Source organism: Muscardinus avellanarius (assembly GCF_963383645.1).
Source record: "Muscardinus avellanarius genome assembly, chromosome: 10".
In the NCBI taxonomy this organism is placed as follows: domain Eukaryota; kingdom Metazoa; phylum Chordata; class Mammalia; order Rodentia; family Gliridae; genus Muscardinus; species Muscardinus avellanarius.
In genome coordinates, this window is record NC_137796.1 from 61,310,360 (window position 1) to 61,335,338 (window position 24,979).

The window sequence follows — 24,979 nt, forward strand, 5'->3', positions numbered from 1 at the left end:
AGGCACAGTGCCCGGCTGTCGTTCGTGGAAAGCAGTCCAGGCTGGCGATGGCTGCGACGCGTGCCGAGACCCGTGTCAGCCAGATCTTCACCACGCTGGAGTACGGCCCGGCCCCGGAGAGCCACGCATGCGCGCTGGTGAGGCCTCTCGCCGCGCCGCCCGTCCTCCCCCCCCACCGCGCCGCGTCCGACTCGCGCGCGCTCCCGTGAGCCCCCGCGGCAGCCCCGCCCTTCCGGGCCCGCTGGGTTCCCGCCAGGCGCGGCCGCTGCTTTAACTCTTTAGTGCGCGGTCCTGATTCCGAGTGGTTCTCGCGCTCCACGGCCCTAAGTTCCCCGTGGTGACGCCTCAGACCCCCTGCAGGGGATCTTGATTGCTCAGCCCTCCTCATCCGCCGAAACCTCCCGTGGAGACAGACTCCCGGGTGCCCGGTGACCCTCAGAACCGCCCTAGGCTTCCCAGGACTCCTCAGAATATCCTGTGGCTGCTCGTGGTCCTCCACTGTCCCCCAAACTCCTTTGGGGCTGGCTCCCTTGATCGCCCAGAGATCTTCAGAACGTGCGTGTCGCCTCTGTGCTTCCACCGGCCCTCTTAATAGTTGTGGGGCTCCTAGAAACTCTCAACCCCAGAGCACATCAGAACTTCCTGTGATTGCCTTCAGCCCCACTGACTACCCCCGTGGGTCCTCCAGGATCCCTCCCGCACTCAGAATAGCCCGAGAGTTACCATGATTCTTCAGGACCCATTAAGATCCACTACGGTGCCCTTGATCCCCCGGCTTTCTCGGCACCTCCCCAGGACCCGGTGATACTAGGGTGTCTGGAACCTTCTGTTGTCCCCCAGGGCCCCTCCGAATGCCCTCTTGGAGTTCTAGTGATCCTCCAGGGACCTCCAGTATCCCAGTAATGAGAAGCTTGGGCTCTTTTTTTTTTTTTTTTTTTTTGCGGGTCTGGGGTCGGAATCCAGGGGCATACGACCTCCGAGCTACACCCCCAGCCCTATTTTGTATTCTTTATTTTGAAACAGGGTCTGGTTAAGTTGCAGAGGACCTCACTAAGTAGCTGAGGCTGTCTGCGAACCACGATCCTGTCTCAGCCTCCCTAATGCTGGGATTACAAGCGTGCTCCACCACGCCCGGCTAAGCTTGGGCTTCTTTGACGGGGAAGGTAGTCCAAATGGAAGCAGATGAGGCCCCAGACAGTGCAGCCAGGGGTGGACATGAAGAGGAGGGAGTTAGACAGTCTGGGGTTTGGAAGACTGAGAAGACAGGGACTGGCCTTGGTATCTGACCTTGTGGCCGGTGGCTGTCCCTTAGTGGTGACCAGGGAGAAGTGGGAGTGGCAGGAAGACAGTGAGTTCCGCTGTCTTAGTGAGAGTGTGATATGATAGCCCTGAGGATAGCCAGAGCAATGTCCAGAAGTTCAGTGTTGCTTGGGCACGTGCCTCAGGATCAACCTTTGAGCTGGTGACACATGTAGAAGTTGCATATATAGGAAGATAGGTGGCACCTTCTTGTAATCCCAGTATTTAGAAGGCTAAAATCAGCTACTTAGTGGATCCTCTGCAACATAGTGAGACCCTGTTAAAAATAAAAGATAAAAAATAGGGCTGGGAGTGTAGCTAGGAGGTAGAATGCCCCTGAGTTTAATTCCCAGTACAGAAAAAGAAAAGAAAAAAAGATATTGAACCATAGGTGTAACTAGAAATGTAATAAAGTCCAGCGTGGTGGCCCACACTTGTAATTCCAGTACTTAGGAGGTTGAGACAAGAGGATTGCAGGTAGGAGGAGAGCCTCATCAAGTAATGAGACTCTCATCAATATAGATACTGTTGAAAGTAAAAAAATAAAGAGCTGGTATAGTGGTGCATGTTTGTAATCCCAGTACTGGGGTGGCTCAGACAGGAAGATCTCAGGTTCAAGGCCAGCCTCAGCTACTTAGGAAGGCCCTCTGCAACTTAGTGAGACCCCGTTTGAAAATCGTAATGTTGAAATTGAGTTGGGGGTCATGGAGATGTAGCATCATCTTCTCCCAAGATTTCCAGGGCTGACTTCAAGTGGCTCTTGAATCTATAACCTCCTTGTTGGCCTCCCTTCAGTGACAAATCACCTCCCTTGCTAGGTAGCCCTCCAAAATAGAGGGAGATGTAATGTGGAAACTGAGTCAGGGTTCACAAGGGAGGCAAAATCCAGCAAAGGAGTATGAAACCAAGCACTTTATTTGCGCTTTCTGGTGAGAAACTATCAGTCAGCAGAGACAGGGAGTCAGAGTGCTTAGGTAGCCTGGGTCTGGGGGTAGGGGTAGTGAGGCGGGAGATTGCCAGGCCTCTCCTGACATCTGGGGTCGGCCGGGTCTCTGCTTCTGGTATCCTGGGCTCCGGGGTCTCCTTTCCCAGCTGCAGGGTCCCATGAGGGGAGGGAGTACCTGACCTATCAAAAATAAAGAATAAGCCGGTGTGGTGGCACACACTTGTAATCCCCACGCTTGGGAGGCTGAGACAGGAGGATCGCACAGGTTCGAAGCCAGCCTCAGCTACTTAGTGAGGCTCTCAGCAATTTAGTGAGACCCTGTTTCCAAATAAAATATCAAGTCTGGGAGTATATCCCAGAGGTAGAAAGCCTCTGAGTTCCACCCCAGTACCACCAAAAATAAAAATTAAAAAAAAAAAGAAGAAAATACACAGCCAGGCGTGGTGGCACAGGCTTGTAATCCCAGCATTTGGGAGGCTGAGACAGGAGGATTGCAGTGCATGGACAGCCTCAGTTACTTAGGCCCTCTGCAACTTAGTGAGACCCTGTTTCAAAATAATACAAAAATAAGGCAAGGGGTATAGCTCGGAGGTGGAATGCCCTTGGGTTTCATCCCCAGACCCACCAAAAAAAAAAAAAAAAACAACCAAAGAAATACAATGTAATAGACTCATAATAGAATCTGGGACAAAGTACAGAGAATAAAGTACAGGGAATCTCCACAGTTGGAGACTAATTAGAAGTAGACTATCCTGCCTGGCATGGTGGCCTGTGTTTGTAATGCCAGTACTTAGGAGGATGAGACATGAGGATTGCAGGTTCTCAGCCAACCTTAGCAACTTAGTGAGGCCCTCCACAACTTAGTGAGACCTTGTTTCAAAATAATAGGCCAGAGCAGGGCGTGGTGGCGCACGCTTGTAATCCCCTCGCTTGGGAGGCTGAGACAAGAGGATCGTGCAGGTTCGAAGCCAGCCTCAGCTGGCTTAAGAAACCCTGTTTTCAAATAAAATATAAAATACTTCTGGGAGTGTAGCCCAGAGGTAGAAGGCCCCTGGGTTCCATCCTCAGTACCACCAAAAATAATAATGAATAAATAAATAAATAAATAAAAGAATAGGCCAGGCATGGTGGCACACACCTGTAATCCAGCATTTGGAAGGCTGAGACAGTAGGATTACAGGTTCGTGGCCAGCCTTGACATTTATTGTTTTTTTTTGTTTTTGTTTTTGTAGTACTGTGTACTCAACCCAGGGGCATCTTACCTCTAAGCTAAATCCCCAACCCTATTTTATTTTTTGTTTTGAAACAGGATCTCACTTACGTTGTTGAAGCTGGCCTCAAACCTGTGGTCCTCCTATCTTAGCCTCCTAAATACTGGCATTAAATGCACGTACCACCACCCCAGCTCTGTTGATTTTATTTTTTTTTTAATGGTACTAGGAATTGAACCCAAGGGCCTTCTACCTCTGAGCTACATCCCATCCCCAACCCTATTTTTTATTCTTTTTTATTTTTACAGTACTGGGGACGGAACCCAGGAACATTCTACCTCCGAGATACACCCCCAGCCCTATTTTTTATTATTTTGAATGAGAGTCTCACTGAGTTGCAAAGGGGCTCACTAAGTAACTGAGGCTGTCCATGAACTGCAATCCTCCTGTGTCAGCCTCCCAAATGCTGGGATTACAAGCTTGCACCACCACACCCTCCTTTTATTCTTTAGTTTGAAACAGGGTCTTACTAAGTTGTGGAGGGCCTCACTAAGTATCCGAGTCTGGCTTTGAACCTGTGATCCTCCTGTCTCAGCCTCCCAAGTACTAGGATCACAAGCATTCGCCACCACGTCCAGCTACTGGATGTTTTTTTAAATGCCTGCCTATATGCAAAACATGGTCTCCTTTAATCTCCGGAATGACCGAAAGGGAATTATCATTATTTTAGTGACAGCACGTACAGGGTTGAAGAGGCGACTAGTTTTGCCCACAGTCCACACAGTTTAAAGAAAGTGAAGATTTGAACTTGAACCCTTGACATCTGTGTCCATGGTTTCTCTTCTACCAGCAAAAGTCTCAACCTTTCAGTTTGTGAGTCAGACTAAACCAACAAACATGTTTTCTGTGGCCTGAGCTTTGTTTCTGAAAATGTCAACTACTAGACAAGTAATTCAAGTAAACATCCGGGATTCCAGCATCTCTTGAAAAGAAAATTTGAAAATTTGGCAACCTCTGGCTCCAATTGCCTGACAGAAATCATCTGGAACCAATTGCCATTAATAAATTGTAAGCTCTCAGTCTCCAGCAAGCCCTCGTCTCCCATTTACATGGCCTGGCAGGACCCTGTGGACATTCCTTTGTTTTTTTTTCTTTTGGAGGGAAATTTTTCACACAGCAATAGATGTTTATTGTGAATGGCCATTTACCCATCATTCAACTTCAATAGTAATCATCATTTCATCCCGATGTCATCCCCTATTTTTTATTTTTTATTTTTTTTGATGGTACTAGGAGTGGAACTTAGGGACTTTTCTACCTCCAGGCTATAATCCCACCCCTATTTTATACTTTATTTGGAAACAGGGTCTCACTAAGTTGCTGAGAGTTTCACTAAGTAGCTGAGGCTGGCTTCGAACCTGTGGGATCCTCCTGTCCCAGTCTCCCAAGTGCTGGGATTACAAACGTGCGCCACCATGCCCGGCTCTTTTCCTTTTTTTTTTCTGGTGGTACTGAGGGTGGAACCCAGGGGCTTTCTACCTCTGGGCTATACTCCCAGACCTATTTATATTTTACTTGGAAACAGGGTCTCACTAAGTTGCTGAGAGCCTCACTAAGTAACTGAGGCTGGCTTTGAACCTGCGTGATCTTCCTTCCTGTCTCAGCCTCCCAAGCGCGGGGATTACAAGTGTGCGCCACCACACCCTGCTCCTTTTTTTTTTTTTTTAAAGTAATTTCAGCCCAGCATGGTGGCACATGCTTGTAATCCCAGCATTCGGGAGGCTGAGATCAGAGGATTGTGGTTCACGGACAGCCTCAGCTACTCAGTGAGGCCCTCCATAACTTAATGAGACCCTGTTTCAAAACAAAGAATAAAAAATAGGGCTAGGGGGTGTAGCACGGAGGTCGAATGCCCCTGGGTTCCATCCCTAGACCCGCAAAAAAAAAGAGTAATTTCAACAAATCCCAGAGGTCATATTATTTTCTCATACTTACTATAATACTTCGTTCCAACAGATAAGGACTCCTTGTGTTACATAACTCTTACGCCATTATCATTTCACACATTCAGCATTCTTGGCTATCTAATGCCTAGTTCACAGATCCCCATTTAAAAAAATGCCTCTTTCAAGCTGGATATGGAGGCATATGCCTGCAATCCCAGTACTTGGGAGTCCCAGACAGGAGGATCTCAGGCTTGAGGCCAGACTCAGCAAGCAGTGAGTTTCTCAGCCACCTAGTGAGACCCTGTTTAAAAAAATAAAAAAATAAGCTGGGCGTGGTAGCTCACACTTGTAATCCCTGCACTTGGGAAACTGAGACAGGAGGATCGCACAGGTTCAAAGCCAGCCTCAGCTACTTAGTGAGGCTCTCAGCAACTTAGTGAGACCCTGTTTCCAAATTAAAATATAAGACAGGTCTGGGAGCATAGCCCGGAGGTAGAAAGCCCCTGGTTTCCAACCCCAGTACCGCAAAAATAAATAAATCAGGCTGAAGTGTAGCTCAGAGATAGAATGCCCTTCCCTGAGTTCAATCTCCAGTAACAGACACATGCCTCTTCCTTGTGGGCTTGTGAGTTTGGAATTTCTGGATGCAGGAGAATGTGCCAAGAGGATGCTAAGAGGAGAGTGTATGTAGAAAGAGAAGGTGGGAGAAAACAACATGAAAGGTATGTGGAGAACAAGATGCTGTAACAGAAACAGTTTTTTGGTAGTGGGGATTGAACCCAGAGGCATTCTACCTCCCAGCTATACCTGCAGCCCTTTTTATTTTGAAACAGGGACTCACTAAGTAGCTGAGGCTGACTTCAAACCTTCAATCTAACTGTCTCAACCTCCCAAGTACTGGGATTATAGGCGTGTGCCACCACACCCTGCTGCAAGACTGTTTTCTAAGTAAAAAAAAAAGGGCTAGCCGGGCATGGTGGTGTGCGCTTGTAATCCCAGTACTTGGGAGGCTGGGACAGAAGGATCACAGGTTTGTGGTCAGCCTCAGCTACTTAGTGAGACCCTCTGCAACTTAATGAGACCCTGCAAAATAAAGAATAAAAAATAGGGCTAGGGTGTAGCTCAGAGGTAGAATGTCCCTGGGTTCAATCACCAGTGCCACAGAAATAAAATAAGAGGGGCTGGGAGTGTAGTTCTGAAGTAGAATGTCCCTGGGTTCAACCCCAGACCAAATAATAATAACAGTAAAGTTGGATATGATACCAGTACTTGGGAGGCTGAGACAGAAGGATCTCAGGTTTGAGCCAGCCTTAGCAATGTAATGAGACTCTGAACAACCTAGCAAGACCCTGTTTCAAAACCAAAAAAAAAAAAAAAAAAGGGCTGGGGCTGTAGCTCGGAGGTAGACTACTCCTGGTTCCAATATCCAGTACCAAAAATGTGTGTGTGCGTGCACGCGTGTGCAAGAGAGACAGAGAGAGACAGAGAGAGAGAAAGTGTGAAAGCCTGGTATGGTAGCATATGCCTATAATCCCCTACTTGGGAATCTGAGAGACAGGAACATTGCCATTTTGAGGACAGCCTTGGCAACATAGCAAGACTTAGCCACCTAGCAAAACCCTGTTTCAAAACAAAAGTGTAAAAGGGCTGGGAGTATAGCTCAGTGGTACAGTGCCCCTGAGGTCAACCTCTAGTACTATAAAAAAGAAATAGTCAGACATGGTGGTGCACCCCTGTAATCTCAATACTTGGGAGGCTGAGACAGGAGGATGACAGGTTCTAGTACAGCTTTAGCAAGTAGTGAGACTCTCATCAACCTAGCGAGATCTTTTTTCCAAATAAGAAATAAAATTGGTCTGAGGGTATAGGTAGCTTAGAGATTAGAATGCCTCTAGGTTCAAAACTCAGTACCACAATACCAACCAACCAACCGACCATCCGCTGGCTAAGGTTCCATATCACATAAGTACCAGAGACAGGATTCCAAACCAGGCTCCCTGGCCCCTAACTCCAGGGACTTCACCACAGGCTACCCCTCCAACACATGCTCCACACCTTGGGCTCAGGTAAATGCTTCACAGCCAAACAGACTTTGTGTGGCAAGGCAGAAGAACAGGCCTCTGTCTTCAGTGGGGGTCCTTACTGCTCCCACAGCGACGACAGCTGAGATGGGAGGGAACATGATCACATGGGTAGGTGTGGTGCAGGAGCCCCTGGCTTAGAAGCCTCACGTCCCAAAGAGAACAGATAGACATCCAGTCTCATGGCATTGCTTCTAGGATGCTGGGCAGGGGTATGCCCAGTTACAAGAATGCAGATCACTCTAGGAAACTACAGGAGATCTGGCTTCCTGACGGATTTATTTATTTTATTTTATTTTATTTATGTAGTGATACTGGGGTTGGAAACCAGGAGCTACAACCCCAGCCCTTTTTTTTTTTTCTTTTTCTTTTTGGCGGGTCTGGGGATGGAACCCAGGGGCATTTGACCTCTGAGCTACACCCCCTGCCCTGTTTTTTATTCATTATTTGGAAACAGGGTCTTGTGCTGGGCGTGGTGGCGCACACTTGTAATCCCTGTGCTTGGGAGACGGAGACAGGAGGATCACGCAGGTTCAAAGTTAGCCTCGCTGGCTTAAGAGACCCTGTTTCCAAATAAAAATATAAAATAGGTCTGGGAGTGTAGCCCGGAGGTAGAAGGGTTTCCAGGAACCCTAGTACCACAAAAAAAAAAAAAAAAAAAAAAGAGAAAAGAAACAGGGTCTCACTAAGTTGCGGAGGGCCTCACTAAGTAGCTGAGGCTGCCTGCAAACTGCGATCCTCCGGTCTCAGCCTCCCAAATGCTGGGATTACGAGTGTGCCCGGCTCTATTTTTTATTCTTTATTTTGAAACAGAGTCTCACATAGCCGGGCGTGGTGGCGCACGCTTGTAATCCCCGCTCTTGAGAGGCTGAGACAGGAGGATCGCATGGGTTTGAAGCCAGCCTCAGCTACTTAGTGAGGCTCTCAGCAACTTAGTGAGACCCTGTTTCCAAATAAAATATACAAAAGGTCTGGGAGTATAGCTTGGAGGTAGAAAGCCTCTGGGTTCCACCCCCAGTACCACCAAAAAAAAAAAAAAAGAGGTTCTCACTGAGTTGCAAAGGGACTTACTAAGTAACTGAGGCTGGCTACAAATCTGCTGAATATTTATAGTGCGTTCCCAGTCTTCCTACTCCAGGTGCTGCAAACCAGTCTGGGCTCCATGTTAACTAGTAACACAACTGAGTTATGCCAGGTTTCCAGGAACCCCAATACCACCAAAAATAATAATAATAATAATAATAATAATAATAATAATTGTCCACCTTAGCTGGGCATGGTGATAAATTCCTGTAATTCCAGCACTTGGAATACTTAGAAAAATTAAAGATTTAAGGCTAGCCTTGGCAACTTAGCCAGACCCTGTCTCAAAGTAAAAAGGAGAGGCTGGTGTGTAGCTTAGTGGTAAAGCACTCCTGGCCTCAGTCCCCATTAACACACACTCAGACACATACATACACACTGGAATGTTGCATACCTACACAATGGCATATTATTCCACTGTGAAAAGAAATGAAATCCTAGTGTATTCTACAGTGTAGATAAACTTCAAAAATATTATGTAAACTGAAAGAAACTAGGCACAAAGTGATGACATGTTATATAATCATATTTACACAAAATATTCAGATTAGGCACATCTGTAGAGATAGAAATATTTAGTGATTGCCAGGGGGAGAGAGAAGGGGAAATGGGGAGCAGCTGCTTAGTGAGTACAGGTTTCCTTTGGGGATTATTAAAGTGTTCTTGAAACCGGGCTTGGTGGCTCATCCCTATAATCCCAGTGAGTCGGGAGGCTAAGGTAAGAGAATCACAAATTCGAGGTCAATCTGGGCAATTTAGCAGATGGGCTGGGACACAGCTCAGTGGTAGCATGTACAAGACCCTGGGTTTAACCCCCATTGCCAAAGAATAAATAAATAAAATGGGAAAAACAAAGAATTAAGCCAGGCTGTGGTACATGCCTATAATCCCAGTATTTGGGAGACTGAGACAGGAGGATTAGGTTCAAGGCCAGCTTCAGTAATTTATAGCAAGATCCCTCAGCAATTTGTGTGTGTGTGTGTGGTACTGGGGGTGGAACCCAGAGGCTTTCTACCTCCTGGCTATACTCCCAGACCTATTTTTATACCTTATTTGAAAACAGGGTCTCACTAAGTTGCGGAGAGCCTCACTAAGTAGGTGAGGCTGGCTTTGAACCTGTGCGATCCTCCTGTCTCAGCCTCCCAAGTGGGGGGATTACAAGCGTGCGCCACCACACCCGGCTCCTCAGCAATTTACCAAGACCTTTTTTCAAAATAAAAAGGGCACGCCGGGCGTGGTGGCGCACGCTTGTAATCCCAGCATTTGGGAGGCTGAGACCGGAGGATCACGGTTTGCAGACAGCCTCAGCTACTTAGTGAGGACCTCTGCAACTCAGTGAGACCTGGTTTCAAAATAAAGAACAAAAAATAGGGCAGGGGCTGTAGCTCGGAGGTCGAATGCCCCAGGGTTCCATCTCCAGACCTGCCAAAAATAAAATAAAATAAAAAACAAAATAAAAAGGGCTGGTGCCGGGCATGGTGGCCACACTTGTAATCCCAGTATTTGGGAGGCTGAGACAAGAGGATCGCAGTTCTCGAACAGCCCCAGCTACTTAGTGAGGCCCTTTGGATCTCAGTGAGACCTTGTTTCAAAATAAAAAACAGGGCCGGGCATGGTGGTGCACGCTTGTAATCCCCGTGCTTGGGAGGCGGAGATAGGAGGATCACGCCAGTTCGAAGCCAGCCTTGCTGGCTTAGGAGACCCTGTTTCCAAATAAAAATATAAAATAGGTCTGGGAGTGTAGCCAGAGGTAGAAGGGTTTCCAGGAACCCCAGTACCACCAAAAATAAATAAATAAATAAATAAAAATTAAAACAAAAAATAGGGCTGGAGGTATAGCTCGGAGATAGAATGCCCATTCCATTCTAGTACCTCAAATAATAAATAAATAAATAAATAAATAAATAAATAAATAAATAGGCTGGGGATGTAGCTTAAGGGTAGAATGCCTCTGGATTTCATCTCCAGTACCAAAAATAAAAAATATTTAAAAAAAAAACCAGAAAACAAGAACTAACTGATAGGGTGAAGAGTACAAGTGTCTCCTTCCAGAGGACTCTTGTTAGGAATTGAACTACCCCAGCTGTGTTGTGGGCCTTTTTCCAGACTCTCTCCTCCTCTCCAGGCCTGGCTGGACACCCAGGATCGACACTTGGGCCACTATGTAAATGGGAAATGGCTAAAGCCAGAACATCGCAACTCAGTGCCTTGCCAGGATCCCATCACAGGTATGAGAGGTCTCTCAGTCATTAGGGGAGGAAGAGACATTTGTGCCCCAACTGTATTCCACCAAAGGCACCCCATGCCCTTGGCTCAGGGCCCATAGTAGGGAGCATCTGGTTGTAGGAGGGGCTGAGATATCTGTTTCTGATGACAGTCATCCTAGTAATAGTCCCAAGTCTCTATGGCAGCTTTTGCACTTGTTCTCTACTAAAACTTTTTCCTTGCCTATGGGAGATGATTAGAGCAATTTCCAATGACAAATCAGAGCCCCCAAGGGGAGCAGAGACCACCTTTACTGCCCTAAACCATCCCCTGGCTCCCAGGAATCTCAGCCCCTGCCACTTCTAACATGGGCTCTCCCATCTTTCCTCCCATTTCGGTTCCCCCACGTTTTCCCAGGAGAGACCTTCGCCACTTGCCTGCAGGCACAAGCCGAGGATGTAGCTGCAGCTGTAGAGGCAGCCAGGACCGCCTTCGGGAGCTGGAGCAGACTCCCTGGAGCCGCGCGAGCACAGCACCTGACCAGGTGATGCAGCCAGTGTGTGGCCCCAGAGGCGGGGAGAAGCCGCATCCTCCAGCATCCATTGGACTCCACTTGCCAGTCTCGTGCTGAACTAACTGGTGGCTAAGGCTGATATTCCTTTTTTTTTTTTTTTTTTTTTTGTGGTCCTAGGGTTGGAACCCAGGGGCCTCTACCTCTGGTCTACACCCCCGACCTATTTTTATATTTTATTTTGAAACAGGGTCTCACTAAGTTGCTGAGAACCTCACTAAGTAGCTGAGGCTGGCTTTGAACCTGTGCAATCCTTCTGTCTCAGCCTCCCAAGTACTGGGATTACAAGCATGTGCCACCACGCCAGATTTGATATTCCCTATTTTTTATTCTTTATTTTCAAACAGGGTCTCACTAAATTACAGAGGGCCTCACTGAGTAGCTGAGGCTGGCTGGAAATCTGGGATACCCTTGTCTCTGCCTCCCCAAGTACTGGGATTACAAGTGTGTGTCACCACACCCAGCTAGAGTCTTTTTTTTTTTTTTAATGTGTGTATATGTGTGTGTGTGTGAGGTTGGGGTGATCCTGGAGATTGAACCCAGGAGCATTCTACTTCCAAGATACATCTCAAGCCCTAAAATCTATTTTGAAACAGGGTCCTACTGAGTTGCCAAGAGTCTTGCTAAGCTGTTGTTGCTGTCCTTGAACCTGCAATCTTCCTGTCTCAGCCTCTCAAGTACTGGGATTACAGGCGTGCCCCACGATGCCAGCCTCCTAGAATCTTCAGGGCTCCATTTCTTAACAGTTCATTGGGGTTGGTATAACCCCAAAGCTCATTTCCCAGCACACTTTGGGTACATCTTGGGACAATGGTTTCATTTCCCCAAATGCAATTGAGATTAGAAGCTAAGATTCACATTCCCAGTGTGTTTTAGGGTTATTAGTGATTGGGAACCTTACATGGCACCCTCAGGGTTTGAGAATTTCCCCTGACAAAATTTCCCATACAGTTTTTTTTGTTTTGTTTTGCAATACTGGGAATTGAATGTAGGGGCATTCTACCTCCAAGATACACCCCCTGCCCTGTTTTTTATTTTTTATTTTAAAACAGAGTCTCTCATGCCGGGCGTGGTGGCGCATGCTTGTAATCCCCGCGCTTGAGAGGCAGAGACAGGAGGATCGCACAGGTTCGAAGCCAGCTGCGCTGACTTAAGAGACCCTGTTTCCAAATAAAAATAGAAAATAGGTCTGGGAGTGTAGCCCGGAGGTAGAAGGGCTTCCAGGAACTCCAGTACCATCAAAAATAAATAAATAAATTTAAAAAAAAAACAGAGTCTCACTAAGTTGTGAAGGGCCTCACTAAGTAGCTGAGGCTGGCTGCAAACCTGCGATCCTCCTGTCTCAGCCCCCCAAGTACTGAGATTACAAGGATTACTCCCATTTCCCATATATTTTTGGTGCCTTCTGCCCCTGATAAAGTATGAGGGTAACCCAGGGGTTCATGAGGATTACAGTCCAGGTTGTCTTAGGAAAGAACCATCCCCTTGCTTTCTCCACAGGCTGGCCAAGATGATAGAGAAGCACCAGCGGCTGCTGTGGACCCTGGAATCCCTGGTTACTGGGCGGGCCGTTAGAGAGGTTCGAGACGGGGATGTTCCGCTGGCCCAACAGCTGCTGCAGTATCATGCAATCCAGGCATACACCCAGCAGGACGCACTAGCCGGCTGGGAACCCATGGGTGAGGCCCCAGTCCCCCACTCCAGCCCCTGCCTCCTGTGTAGCCCAGCCTCTGGCCCCAGGGCCCTATTTCTTTTATTCTTCCCATTCCCCCTGGTAGGAGTTGTTGGCCTCATCTTGCCACCTACGTTCTCCTTCATTGAGATGATGTGGAGGATTTGCCCTGCCCTGGCCATGGGTAAATGATGGACTGGGGTCCTGACTCTTGTATCTAAGAGAGGAGAAAGTTGGGGACCTGAACCCCTGGGTCTGAGGGAGGAGGGCTGGGCCTGGGCCCCTGGGTCTGAGGGAGGAGGGTCGGGATCTATACTTCTGGGTCTGAGGGAGGAGGGCTGGAACCTAGACCCCTGGATCTGAGGGAGGAGGGTTGGAACCTAGACCCCTGGGTCTGAGGGAGGAGGGTTGGAACCTAGACCCCTGGATCTGAGGGAGGAGGGTTGGAACCTAGATCCCTGGATCTGAGGGAGGAGGGTTGGAACCTAGACCCCTGGGTCTGAGGGAGGAGGGTTGGGATCTATACTTCTGGGTCTGAGGGAGGAGGGTTGGAACCTAGACCCCTGGGTCTGAGGGAGGAGGGTTGGAACCTAGACCCCTGGGTCTGAGGGAGGAGGGCTGGGGATAGATTCCATTGTCCTTGAATTGTCTGCCTTCCTCAGGCTGCACTGTGGTGGCTCTTGTGCCCCCCATCTCTCCAACGCCGCTCCTCCTGGCTCAGCTAGCAGGAGAGCTAGGCTCCTTCCCAGGGATCCTCAACGTGATCAGTGGTCCTGCCTCCCTGGGGCCTGATCTGGCCTCCTGTCCTGGAGTCCAGAAGGTGGACTTCTGTGGAGCCATTGAGGTATATTCAGGACTGGAAATGGGGTAGGACACAGCTGGGGCCAGGAGAATCCTGCCCCGGCTGAGCCCTGCAGGGGTCCTTCAGGTTGCCCGTGCCCTTCGGCGGATGCTAGCGGGTAAGGGGCCTGAGCTGGGCCTGACGCTGGGTACAGAGTCACTGCTGCTGCTGACAGATTCGGCGGACATGGACTCGGCTGTGGAGGGTGTTGTAGATGCAGCCTGGTCAGACCGCAGCCCGGTAAGACCCCTGCGCTCATGTCCCCGATGTCCTGGGGACTGCTGTGTCTCTGCAGATCCTGAGGTGCTGAACCTCTTTCACTCTGTCAGTTCTTTGGGTCTTAAAATACTGTCTTTAAGGATGCCTGTAATCCCAGTACTTAGGAAACTGAGATGGGGGGATCACTGGTTCGAAGACCCCCTTAGCAAGTAGTGAGCCTCTCATCAACCTAGTGAGACCCTGTTTCAAAATAAAAATAATAAAGGGCTGGGTATATAGCTCTGAGGTAGAATGCCCCTGGGTATACCTCCCCCCCAAACACACACACAAAAGTGCTATCTTTAGCTGTGCATGGCGGTACATGCCTATTAATCCCAATACTTGGGAGAATGAGACAGAAAGATTGCAGGATCAAGGCCAGCCTCAACAACTTAGTAAGACCCTGTTTCAAAAGAAAAAATAAAGCTGGGTGTGGTGGTGCATACTTGTAATCCCAGTACTTGGGAGGCTGAGGCAGGAGGATTACAGTTAGCGGCCCGCATCAGCTGCTTGGTGAAGCCCCCACAACTTAGTGAGACCCTGTTTCAAAATGAAGAATAAAAGCCAGGTGTGGTGGTGCATGCTTGTAATCCTAGCATTTGGGAGGCTGAGACAGGAGGATCATGGTTTATGGACAGCCTTAGCTACTTAGGACCTCTGCAACTCAATGAGACCTTGTTTCAAAAATAAAGAATAAAAAAATAGGCCTGGGGGTATAGCTTGGAGGTAGAATGCCCCTGGGCTCAATCCCCAGTACCGCAAACAAACAAACAAAAAGAATAAAAATCGGGGCTAGGGGTTTAGCTCAGAGGTAAAATGCCCCTGGGTTCCATCCCCAATACTGCAAAAAAAGAAAAAGGGCTGGGGTTGTAACTCAGAGGTAGAGCGCCCCTGGCTTCAATCCCCAGTCCCACACACACTAAAGCACTGTGTGTCCAGTACCTTCTCACCTCCTTTCTGAGTCTCTCTGACCCTCCCTCCTGGTCTTGGACAGTCTGGGGCTCTGCGTTCTTGTTTTTTTAGGACTCTTCATTTTTTGAGTGCCCATATCCCTAGTTTCCCAACCTCTGACTTCACTCTTGGAGTCACCAATGTTCAGTATCTGTTGCCCTGGGTTTGGTCCTCGCCACTTCTCCATGACTATCGCCATCTCTCAGACCAGCCCTCCCTGGGGCCCTGGCTTTGCCTACTCTGACACCCTTTTCTCATAGGGAGGCCTCAGGCTTCTCATCCAGGAGTCTGTGTGGGATGAAACCATGAAGCGGCTCCAGACACGGATGGGGCGGCTTCGTAATGGCCGAGGGCTGGATGGGGCCGTAGACATGGGGGCCTGGGGGGCCTCCGCACGTGAACTGGCTGAGCACTATGTGCATGAGGCCCAGAGTCAGGGTGCACAGGTAAGTACTGGGACAGAGATTCTGGGTTCTAGGAATGGGCCTAGAAACCAAACTAAAGGAAGAGGGAGCTGAGTCTGAGGAAGGAGGGCTGGACCTGGAGCCCTGGGTCTGAGGGAGGAGGGCTGGGGCTGGACCCTAGGTCTGAGAGAGCAGCACTGGTCCTGGACCCCTGGCTCTAAGGGAGGAGGGCTGGGGCTGGACCCCTGGGTCTGAGGGAGGAAGGCTGGGCCTGGACCCTTGAGTCTGAGGAAGGAGGGCTGGGGCTGGACCCCTGGGTCTGAGGGAGGAGGGCTGGGGCTGGACCCTAGGTCTGAGAGAGCAGCACTGGTCCTGGACCCCTGGCTCTAAGGGAGGAGGGCTGGGTCTGGACCCCTGGGTCTGAGGGAGGAGGGCTGGGGCTGGACCCCTGGGTCTGAGGGAGGAGGACTGGGTCTGAGGGAGGAGGGCTGGGCCTGGACCCCTGGGTCTGAGGTAGAGGGCTGGTCCTGGACCCCTGGGTCTGAGGGAGGAGGGCTGGGCCTGGACCCCTGGGTGTGGGGGAGGAGGGCAGGCCTGGACCCCTGGGTCTGAGGGAGGAGGGCTGGGCCTGGACCCCTGGGTGTGGGGGAGGAGGGCAGGCCTGGACCCCTGGGTCTGAGGGAGGAGGGCTGGGCCTGGACCCCTGGGTGTGGGGGAGGAGGGCAGGCCTGGACCCCTGGGTCTGAGGGAGGAGGGCTGGGCCTGGGCCCCTGGGTCTGAAGGAAGATAGTGGACCTGGGCCCCTGGGTCTGAGGGAGGAGGGCTGGGCCTTGGCCCCTGGGTCTGAGGGAAGATAGTGGACCTGGGCCCCTGGGTCTGAGGGAGGAGGGCTGGGGGTGACCTCTAAATCTATTTCTATTTCTCCCTAGGTGTTCCAAGCTGACAGTGTGCCCTCAGACAGCCCATTCTATCCCCCAACCCTGGTCTCTGGCCTGTCTCCAGCCTCTCTGTGTGCCCACATGGAGGTGAGACCCTTAGGGTCCCAGAGATCCTATTATATCACCTGTCTTTAGCCAGTCACAGGCTGCACACTCCCCCTGCACAAGCCCTTGGTGACATTTGGCCTGGGTCTGGGGCTCCTGACTGCTCTAGTCTTGTTCCCTAATGGGTGAGTTTTGGGGGAAGGGTCTAGCAGGTTACCTGAGCTCCCTACACCCCTTCCAGATCCCATGGCCTCTCGTTGTGGCCTTCACTTTCCGCACCAACAAGGAGGCACTGGCTGTGGCCAACGGGATGCCACGGGGAGGCAGTGCCAGCGTGTGGAGTGAGAGGCTGGGGCTGGCGCTGGAGCTGGGCTACAGGTCAGTCAGTGCCCAGTGGGGCTCAGAGGCCTGCGAGCACAGCCCAGGCTTCTCTTTCCTCAGTCTCCCATCTCCCTTCTCTCTGGGCCTCTCTCCCAACTTCTTTGGCCCATCCCCCACAATTGCCTCGGTTTCTCTCTCTAATTTCCCTGATTTTTTTCTTTTTTGTGATACTGAGTATTGAGCCCAGGGGTATTCGACCTCAGAGCTCAACCCCAACCCTATTTGAGTGTGTGTGTGTGTGTGTGTGTGTGTGTGTGTGTGTGTGTGTATCTGTGTCTGTGTGTGTGGTACTGGAGATTAAACATAGGGGTATTCTACCTCTGAGTTATATCCCCCACCCTATTTTATTTTTTGTTTTGAAACAGGGTCTTGGGAATCAAGCATGAGGCACAGCCTGTAATCCTAATACTTGGGAGGCTGAGACAGGAGTTATCTCAGCTTCAAGGACAGTCTCAGCAAGTAGTGAGACTCTCATCAACCCAGTGAGACCCTGTTTCAAAACAAAAAATAGGAGCCAGGTGTGTTGGCACACACTTGTAATCCCAGTACTTGGGAGGCCGAGACAGGAAGATCACAGGTTCTAGTCAGCCTCAGCTACTTAGTGAGACCCTCTACAACTTAGTGAGACCATGTTTCAAAATAAAGAATAAAAATAGGGCTGGGGCATAGCTCAGAGGTAGAATGCTCCTGGATTCAACCGTTGGTTCTGCAAAAAAATAAAAGAAAAATAGGACTGGAGATGTAGCTCAGAGGTAGAATGTCCCTGAGTTCAATCTCTAGAACTGCAAAAAAAAAGAGAGGATGCTGGGGGTGTAGCTCAGTGGTTCAATTCCCAGTACCAAAAAAATTAAAAAATAAAAAACAAATGAAACAGGGTCTCACTAAGTCATAGAAGACCTCACTAAGTTGTTGAGCATTAGTCTGGCCATCAACCTGCTATTATGTCTTAGCCTCCCAAGTACTGACATTGCCACCACACCCAGCATTTACTCCCGTCCCTTTTTTTTGTGTGTGTGTGTGTGTAGTGCTGGGGATAGAACCCAAGGGAATTCTATCTCCAAGCTACACCCCCAGCCCAGTTTTTTATTCTTTATTTTGAAACAGGGTCTCACTAAGTAGCTGAGGCTGTCTGAGAATCTGATCCTCCTGTCTCAGCCTCCCAAGGATTGGGATTACAAGCACGCGCCACCACGCCTGGCTGTGTTTTTTGTTTTGAAATAGGGTCTCACTAAATTGCTGAGGCTGATCTTGAACCTGTGATTCTCCTGTCTCAGCTTCCCAAGTACTGAGATTACAGGTATGTGCCACCACGCCCAGCCATTTTTTAATTTTGAAACATGAATTCACTAAATTGTTGAAGGTTTAAGTTGTTGAGGCTGGCCTTGAACCTATAGTCTTTCACTCTTAGCCTCCCAAGTACTGGGATTACAGCTGTGCACCACCACAATCAGCTTATCTTTGATTTTTCCATGTCCCCCGCAGGCTACAGATGGGCACTGTTTGGATCAATGCCCATGGCCTCAGAGACCCCGCAGTGCCTGCAGGTGGCTGCAAAGAAAGTGGGTCTTCCCGGCACGGGGGCCTGGACGTGAGTGGCCGCCTCCTCATCTCCCACCCTGACACCTGTTTCTTTCTGTGTCCTGTGTCATCTCATGTCCACCTTGCATCTTGTTGACAACCCCCCCAGGGTCTACATGAGTATCTGTGGCCCTTGGGGACCCCGGCCCGGCAGCCTTTTCTTTGCAAGGACCTGAACTATGACACCTTTGGTTTTACTCTTACCTCAACCCTGCCGGCTGGACCAGAAATAGGGCCCAGGTGAGCTGTTCCAGGGCCCCGTGGTCTCGTGATTGGAAGGGTAGGGGTAATGCATCAGGCTCCCCAAAGCATGAGAAGACTGGAGGGGGCATGTAAGTGACACTCATGGGTGCCCTGGAGGACATTCTACCTCCAGGTTCTGCTGAGTGTTACATTTGGGATCCGATGCCTTCACACACTTCTCCACCCCCAGGCCTGAGGAGAGGCTTAGTTCTGCCTAATAAAGTCAGTGTTCTCCCAGACTATTGGAAAGGGGAGTTTGAGATCCCCAGAGTATTATGGGAAGAGGAGTTTGAGGTCCCCTGAAGGTTCATGGGAGGTGAAGTTTGAGATCCCCTAAAGGTTCATGGGAGGAAGAGTTTGTGATTTCTCAAAGGCTCATGGGAAGAGAGATTCAAGGTTCCCTCCAGAGGCTCATGGGAGGTGAAGTTCAAGGTCCCCTAAAAGTTCATGGGAGGAGGAATTCGAGTTCCCTCAGAGGCTCATGGGATCTAGAGTGTCTGTGCAGTGGGGTGGAGCGTGGGGTCTTGAGTAGACCCAGGACCCCCTTCATACCTCTTACTCTTGTGCAGCCCAGCACCTCCCTATGGGCTTTTTATTGGGGGCCGTTTCCTGGCTCCTGGGGCCCGGAGCTCCAGGCCTATCCAGGATTCTTCTGGCAACCTCCATGGCTACGTGGCTGAGGGTGGAGCCAAGGATATCCGCGGAGCTGTGGAGGCTGCTCACCAGGCTGGCCCCAGGTAAGAAGAATCACGCTAGAAGCCCCAAGGTGGCAGAGATGCCCATCTGGGTTTTTGGGCTCTGGGGCCTGGGACCCCTAAGATAGGGACCAGGGGCTGAGGTGGGGTGTGGATAGTGTGAGGACCAGGATGCCACCCCCAGTATGTGTTGTCTGCCCACAGCTGGGCAGGCCAGTCGCCCGCAGCCCGGGCAGGCCTGCTGTGGTCCCTGGCAGCTGCTCTGGAGCGCCGGCGGCCCACCCTGGCCTCCCGACTGGAGCGACAGGGAGTGGCGCTCGAAGCTGCTGAGGCGGAGGTGGAGCTGAGCGTGAGGCGGCTTCGGGCATGGGGGGCCCAGGTGCAGAGCCAAGGCCACACCCTGCAGGTGAGAGGGTCTGCGGGCAGGTGGACAGAGCAGTCAGCCAGGCATGGGACTCTGGAGGGAGCCAGGTTTGGGACCCAGGGCCCGCCCCCCAGCTCTAAGCCTCACTGGGTTCACCTCTCTGAACCAGTTTCCTCATCTGTATAATATGGCCTGCATGGTACAGTGGTGATTTCCAGATTATAGTTAGTGACCCATTGCTGAGCCATAAAATCTATTTAGGAGGCTATAAGCGTGATGTTTGTCTTCTCTTTTTATTTTATTTATTTATTTTGGTGGTACTGGGTTCCTGGAGGCCCTTCTACCTCCGGGCTACACTCCCAGACCTATTTTGTATACTTTTTTTTATTTGGAAACAGGGTCTCTTAAGCCAACAAGGCTGGCTTCAAACCTGCGCGATCCTCCTGTCTCTGCCTCCCAAGCGCGGGGATTACAGGTGTGCACCACCACGCCCGGCTTCTTTTTATTTGGTACTGAGATTGAACCCAGAGGTATTTTACCTCTAAACTACATCCCTAGCTTGATTTTATTTTATTTTTTATTTTTATTTTATTTATGTATTTATTTATTTATTTTGTGGTGCTGGGGATGGAACCCAGGGGCATTCTACCTCCGAGATACACCCCCCAGCCCTATTTTTCATTCTTGACTTCTAAATAGGGTCTCACTGAGTCACAAAGGGCCTCACCAAGTAGCTGAGGCTGTCTTTGAAATGCGATCCTCCCGTCTCAGCCTCACAAATGCCAGGATCACAAGCATGTGTCACCACATCCGGTGGATTTTATTTTTTATTTTGAAACAAGGTCTCACTAAATTGCTGAGGCTCATCTCAAATCTGTGATACATTTGGTTAAATATATCTAACCAGGCATGCTGGTGTGTGCCTGTAATCTCATTAATTGGGAAGCTAAAACAGGAGAATTGCAGGTTTGAAAACAGCCTCAGTAATTTAGTGAGACCCTGTTTCAAAATGAAGAATAAAAACATAGAGCTGGGGTGTAGCTCGAAGGTCAAATGGTTCTGGGTTCTATCCCCAGTTACACACAAAAAAAATAAAAATAAAAATAAAAAGGGCTGGTCTGGGTGTAATGGCATATACTTGTAATCCCAGTACTCAGAAGACTGAGAAAAGAGAATCTCAAGTTCCAGGCCAGTCTCAGCAATTTACTGAGACCCTGTTTCAAAACAAAAAAATAATCCCAGCATTTGGGAGGCTGAGGCAGGAGGATTGCGGTTCGTGGACAGCCTCAGCTACTTAGGCCCTTTGCAACTCAATGAGACCCTGTTTCAAAATAAAGAATTAAAAAATAGGGCTGAGGGTGTTGCTTGGAGGTAGAATGCCCCTGGGTTTCATCCTCAGTGCCTCAAAAATAAATAAATATTAAAAAAATAAAAATACTAGCCGGGCGTGGTGGCGCACGCTTGTAATCCCCACGCTTGGGAGGCAGAGACAGGAGAATTGCGCAGGTTCGAAGCCAGCCGCGCGCGCTGGCTTAGGAGACCCTGTTTCCAAATAAAAATGTAAAAATAGGTCTGGGAGTGTAGCCCGGAGGTAGAAGGGCTTCCAGGAACCCCAGTACCACCAAAAAATAAAAAAATAAAAAATAAAAATACTAAAAAATAGGACTGGGTGGGGGGTGTAGCTCAGAGGTACAGTGACCCTGGGTTCCATCCTCAGTTCTGCAAAAGTAAAAAATAAAAGATAAAAAAATAAAAATATATATAAATAAGCCAGTCATGGTGGCACATACTTGTAATCCCAATACTTGGGAAACTGAGACAGGAAGATTGCAGGTTCAAGGATGGTCTCAGCAATAGACTGTTATCAATCTAGAGAGACCCTGTTTCTTTCTTTCTATTAATTTTTTTATTTATTTGGGATACTGGGGATGGAACTCAGGGGCATTCTACCTCCGAGCTATACCCTTAGCCCTATTTTTAATTCTTTATTTTTGAAACAGGTTCTCACTGAGTTGCAGGGGGCCTCACTAAGTAGCTGAGGCTGTCTGCGAACCGTGATCCTCCAGGTCTCAGCCTCCTGAATGCTGGGATTACAAGCGTGCGCCACCACACCCGGCTGGAACTAGAACTTTCACAGTGCTGGAGGGAGAGGAAAATGGTACAGCCCAACCGATGTAAAGAATAGTTTGGCAGGGTACAGTTGATTCTATACCCTGAACCATCAACCAGTCACTTATATTTACCATGAAACCTGACCATGATTCCTAGGTATTACCTAGATAAAATTAATTATAACCAGGCACGGAGATGTATTTCTGGGAGCAACTTGGAAGGCTGAGACAGGAGGATCACTGGAGCACAGGAGTTCAGGCCAGCCTGGGCTACACAGTGAGACTTAGTCTCAAATGATAAAGAGAAGAATTTTTTAAGCCACGTGTGGTGGTGCACACTTGTAATCCCAGTACTTGGCAGGATGAGACAGTAGGATTTTAGTTTCTCAGCTAGCCTCAGCTATTTACTGAGGCCCTCCACAACTTAGTGAGACCTTGTTTCAAAATAAAGAATAAAAAAATAGGGCTGAAGCCGGGCATGGTGGCGCACGCTTGTAATCCCAGCATTTGGGAGGCTGAGACCAGAGGATCGCGGTTCCCGGACAGCCTCAGCTACTTATACCCTCCACAACTCAATGAGACCTGGTTTCAAAATAAAGAATAAAAAATTGGGCAGGGGGTGTAGCTCAGAGGTCAAATGCCTCTGGATTCTATACCCAGACCTAAAAAAAAAAAAAAAAAAAATAGGGCTGGAGGTAGCTTTGAGTTAGAATGCCCTGGGTTCAGTCTCTAGCACCGCAAGATAAAATAAAAAAATAAAATAAGCAGGGCATGGTGGTGCAAACTTGTAATTCAGGAGGCTGAGACAAGGGGATCAAGGTTCATGGACAGACTTAGCTACTTAGTGAGGGCCTTTGCAACTCAATGAAACCCTGTTTCAAAATAAAAAATAAAAATAGAAGCTGGGCATGGTGGTGCACGCTTCTAATCCCAGCATTTGGGAGGCTGAGACCAGAGGATCACGGATCACAGACATCCTCAGCTACTTAGTAAGGCCCTCCCTAACTTAGTGAGCCTCTGTTTCAAAATAAAGAATAAAGCCAGGCGTGGTGGCGCATGCTTGTAATCCCAGCATTCCGGAGGCTGAGACCTGGAGGATCACGGTTCGCGGACAGCCTCAGCTACTTAGTGAGGCCCTCTGCAATTCAATGAGACCCGGTTTCAAAATAAAGAATAAAAAGTAGGGCAGGGTTGTAGCTCGGAGGTCAAATAAATGCCCCTGGGTTCCATCCCCAGACCCGCAAAAAAAAAAAAAAAGGAAAGAAAGAAAAATAAAAGAAAGAATTAAAAAACAAAACAGGACAGGGGGTGTAACTCGGAGGTCGAATGCCCCTGGGTTTCATCCCAGACCCGCAAAAAAGAAAAAACAAAGAAATAAAGGGCCTAAGTTGCTGAGGTTGGCCTCAGAACCTGCAATCCTTCTGTCTCAGCCTCCCAAGTGCTGGGGTTACAGGCATGCACCACCACGCCCGGCTTTCTAAGCAAATACTCATAGCAATGTTAATTGGAAGCAGTCCAAATGCCACCTGACCACGTGACTGTTGGAGTTATTACAAAGAAGCCAAGATGGAGATGGGACCAAAGGCCAGGGTGATGGAGGGTCCCCAGCCCCACCCTTTCTTGACCTGCCCCCTTCCCTGCAGGTAGCAGGGCTGCAAGGCCCTGTGCTCCGGCTTCGGGAGCCGCTGGGTGTGCTGGCCATCGTGTGCCCGGACGAGTGGCCCCTGCTTGCCTTCGTGTCTCTGCTAGCCCCCGCTCTGGCCCATGGCAACACTGTGGTCATGGTGCCCAGTGCAACCTGTCCTCTGCTTGCCCTAGAGGTCTGCCAGGTACAGTCTCACCTGCCTCCCCACTTGCTTTGCCCCAGGACGGATGGCAGATGAGCAGTGCCCCCGTCTTACAGGAGCGCAGCTGTCCCCTGACCCTACTTGGTAACCATAGTAACCCCTATCCAATTGTCCAAGCCAACACCAGTCTATGACCCTTGTTACATTCCTAGCAGAAGCCCCACAGTCATTCCCCAGGTGCCTGCTCCTCACCTGGTAGCTCCCTCTCTTATCCCCTAGGATATGGCCGCCCTCTTTCCCCCTGGCCTGGTGAACGTGGTGACGGGAGATCAGGACCACTTGACCCGCTGTCTGGCCTTGCACCAGGACATCCAGGCCCTGTGGTACTTCGGATCAGCCCAGGTACTCATTGTTTTACTGTCTTCAGTGTCTCAACCTTCACCAACAGATTTCTTTTCTGGAAGCAGGGCTCCTTGAAAACTTTTGTTGCTAAGGGGGAGAAACACCTTGGCGATAAGAGGTCCTGTTGCTTTAGAGCCCTGGTTGATAAGGAAGAGGATCTCCTAGGCAACAAGGATCTCCTTAGGCCTGCCTTGCCAAGGCCTTATTTTCATTGGATGACCCATTGCTAAGGACCACACCCTAGGAGCAGAGTCAGAGGCCCAAAGTCTACCCTCTTAAACCTATTGGTAACAGATGGGAACTCCCTGGTGACTGAGCTTTGGCCTGTTTCCCTTGAAGGGAATTCAAGGGGAGGAAATTCCCTAGCCACAGGGTCAACCTCTTCTCCCTCAGCATCTGGAAGGGTTGCTTGCTAGGAGCCCAGTATCCAGCTAGGTCAAGCGTTTAGATCTCTCATAATAGTCCTCATCGTTAAGGTAGCAGCTGCTTAGCAACCAAGCCATTGGCAGAGCTAATTCCACCTTCTCCCCATCCCAGGGCTCCCAGTTTGTGGAGTGGGCCTCAGCAGGAAACCTCAAGCCGGTGTGGGTGAACGGGGGCTGCCCACGGGCCTGGGATCAGGAGGCCCAAGGGGCAGGCCCAGAACTGGAGTTGCGAGCAGCACGGACCAAGGCCCTGTGGCTGCCCATGGGAGACTGATCCGTGAGTCACATACTCTATCGTAGATGGAAGAGAGCTGGACCCTGAAGCCAGACAACTAGAAGTTTCCTTTCATGGTTCCTGGGTCTTCCAATAAACTGTCTGACCAAGCCTGGCTGTGCTTCTTCTGCATAGGGGACAGAATGGAAACTCCTAGTCTGTATAAGGCCTTTTCGTTCTGAGGTTCAGCGGCCCAGTGGGAGGCTCCAGCACAAGACAGCATTTGTGAGACAGATAAAGGGGATTCTGAGAACTCCCACACAGGAGA

The 24,979-nt window shown here is 49.7% G+C and overlaps 1 protein-coding gene across 2 annotated transcripts; it reads left to right on the top strand.

Moving 5' to 3' along the window:
- Nucleotides 1-47: 47 nt before the first annotated feature.
- On the top strand, nt 48-24,711 carry ALDH16A1 (aldehyde dehydrogenase 16 family member A1; the record flags this gene model as incomplete). Of its 2 annotated transcripts, XM_080702771.1 has the most annotated exons (17): nt 48-137; nt 10,692-10,794; nt 11,189-11,315; nt 12,843-13,021; nt 13,121-13,198; nt 13,677-13,858; nt 13,943-14,095; nt 15,325-15,510; nt 16,398-16,493; nt 16,693-16,829; nt 18,315-18,420; nt 18,520-18,650; nt 19,223-19,390; nt 19,553-19,754; nt 23,467-23,652; nt 23,890-24,012; nt 24,550-24,711. In XM_080702771.1, the coding sequence occupies 17 exons, from the start codon at nt 48-50 to the stop codon at nt 24,709-24,711; spliced, it is 2,409 nt and encodes an 802-aa protein (XP_080558897.1). The 2 variants fall into 2 exon arrangements, with proteins under 2 accessions (XP_080558897.1, XP_080558898.1); XM_080702772.1 differs by lacking the exon at nt 13,943-14,095.
- Between the last annotated feature and the right edge of the window lie 268 nt (nt 24,712-24,979).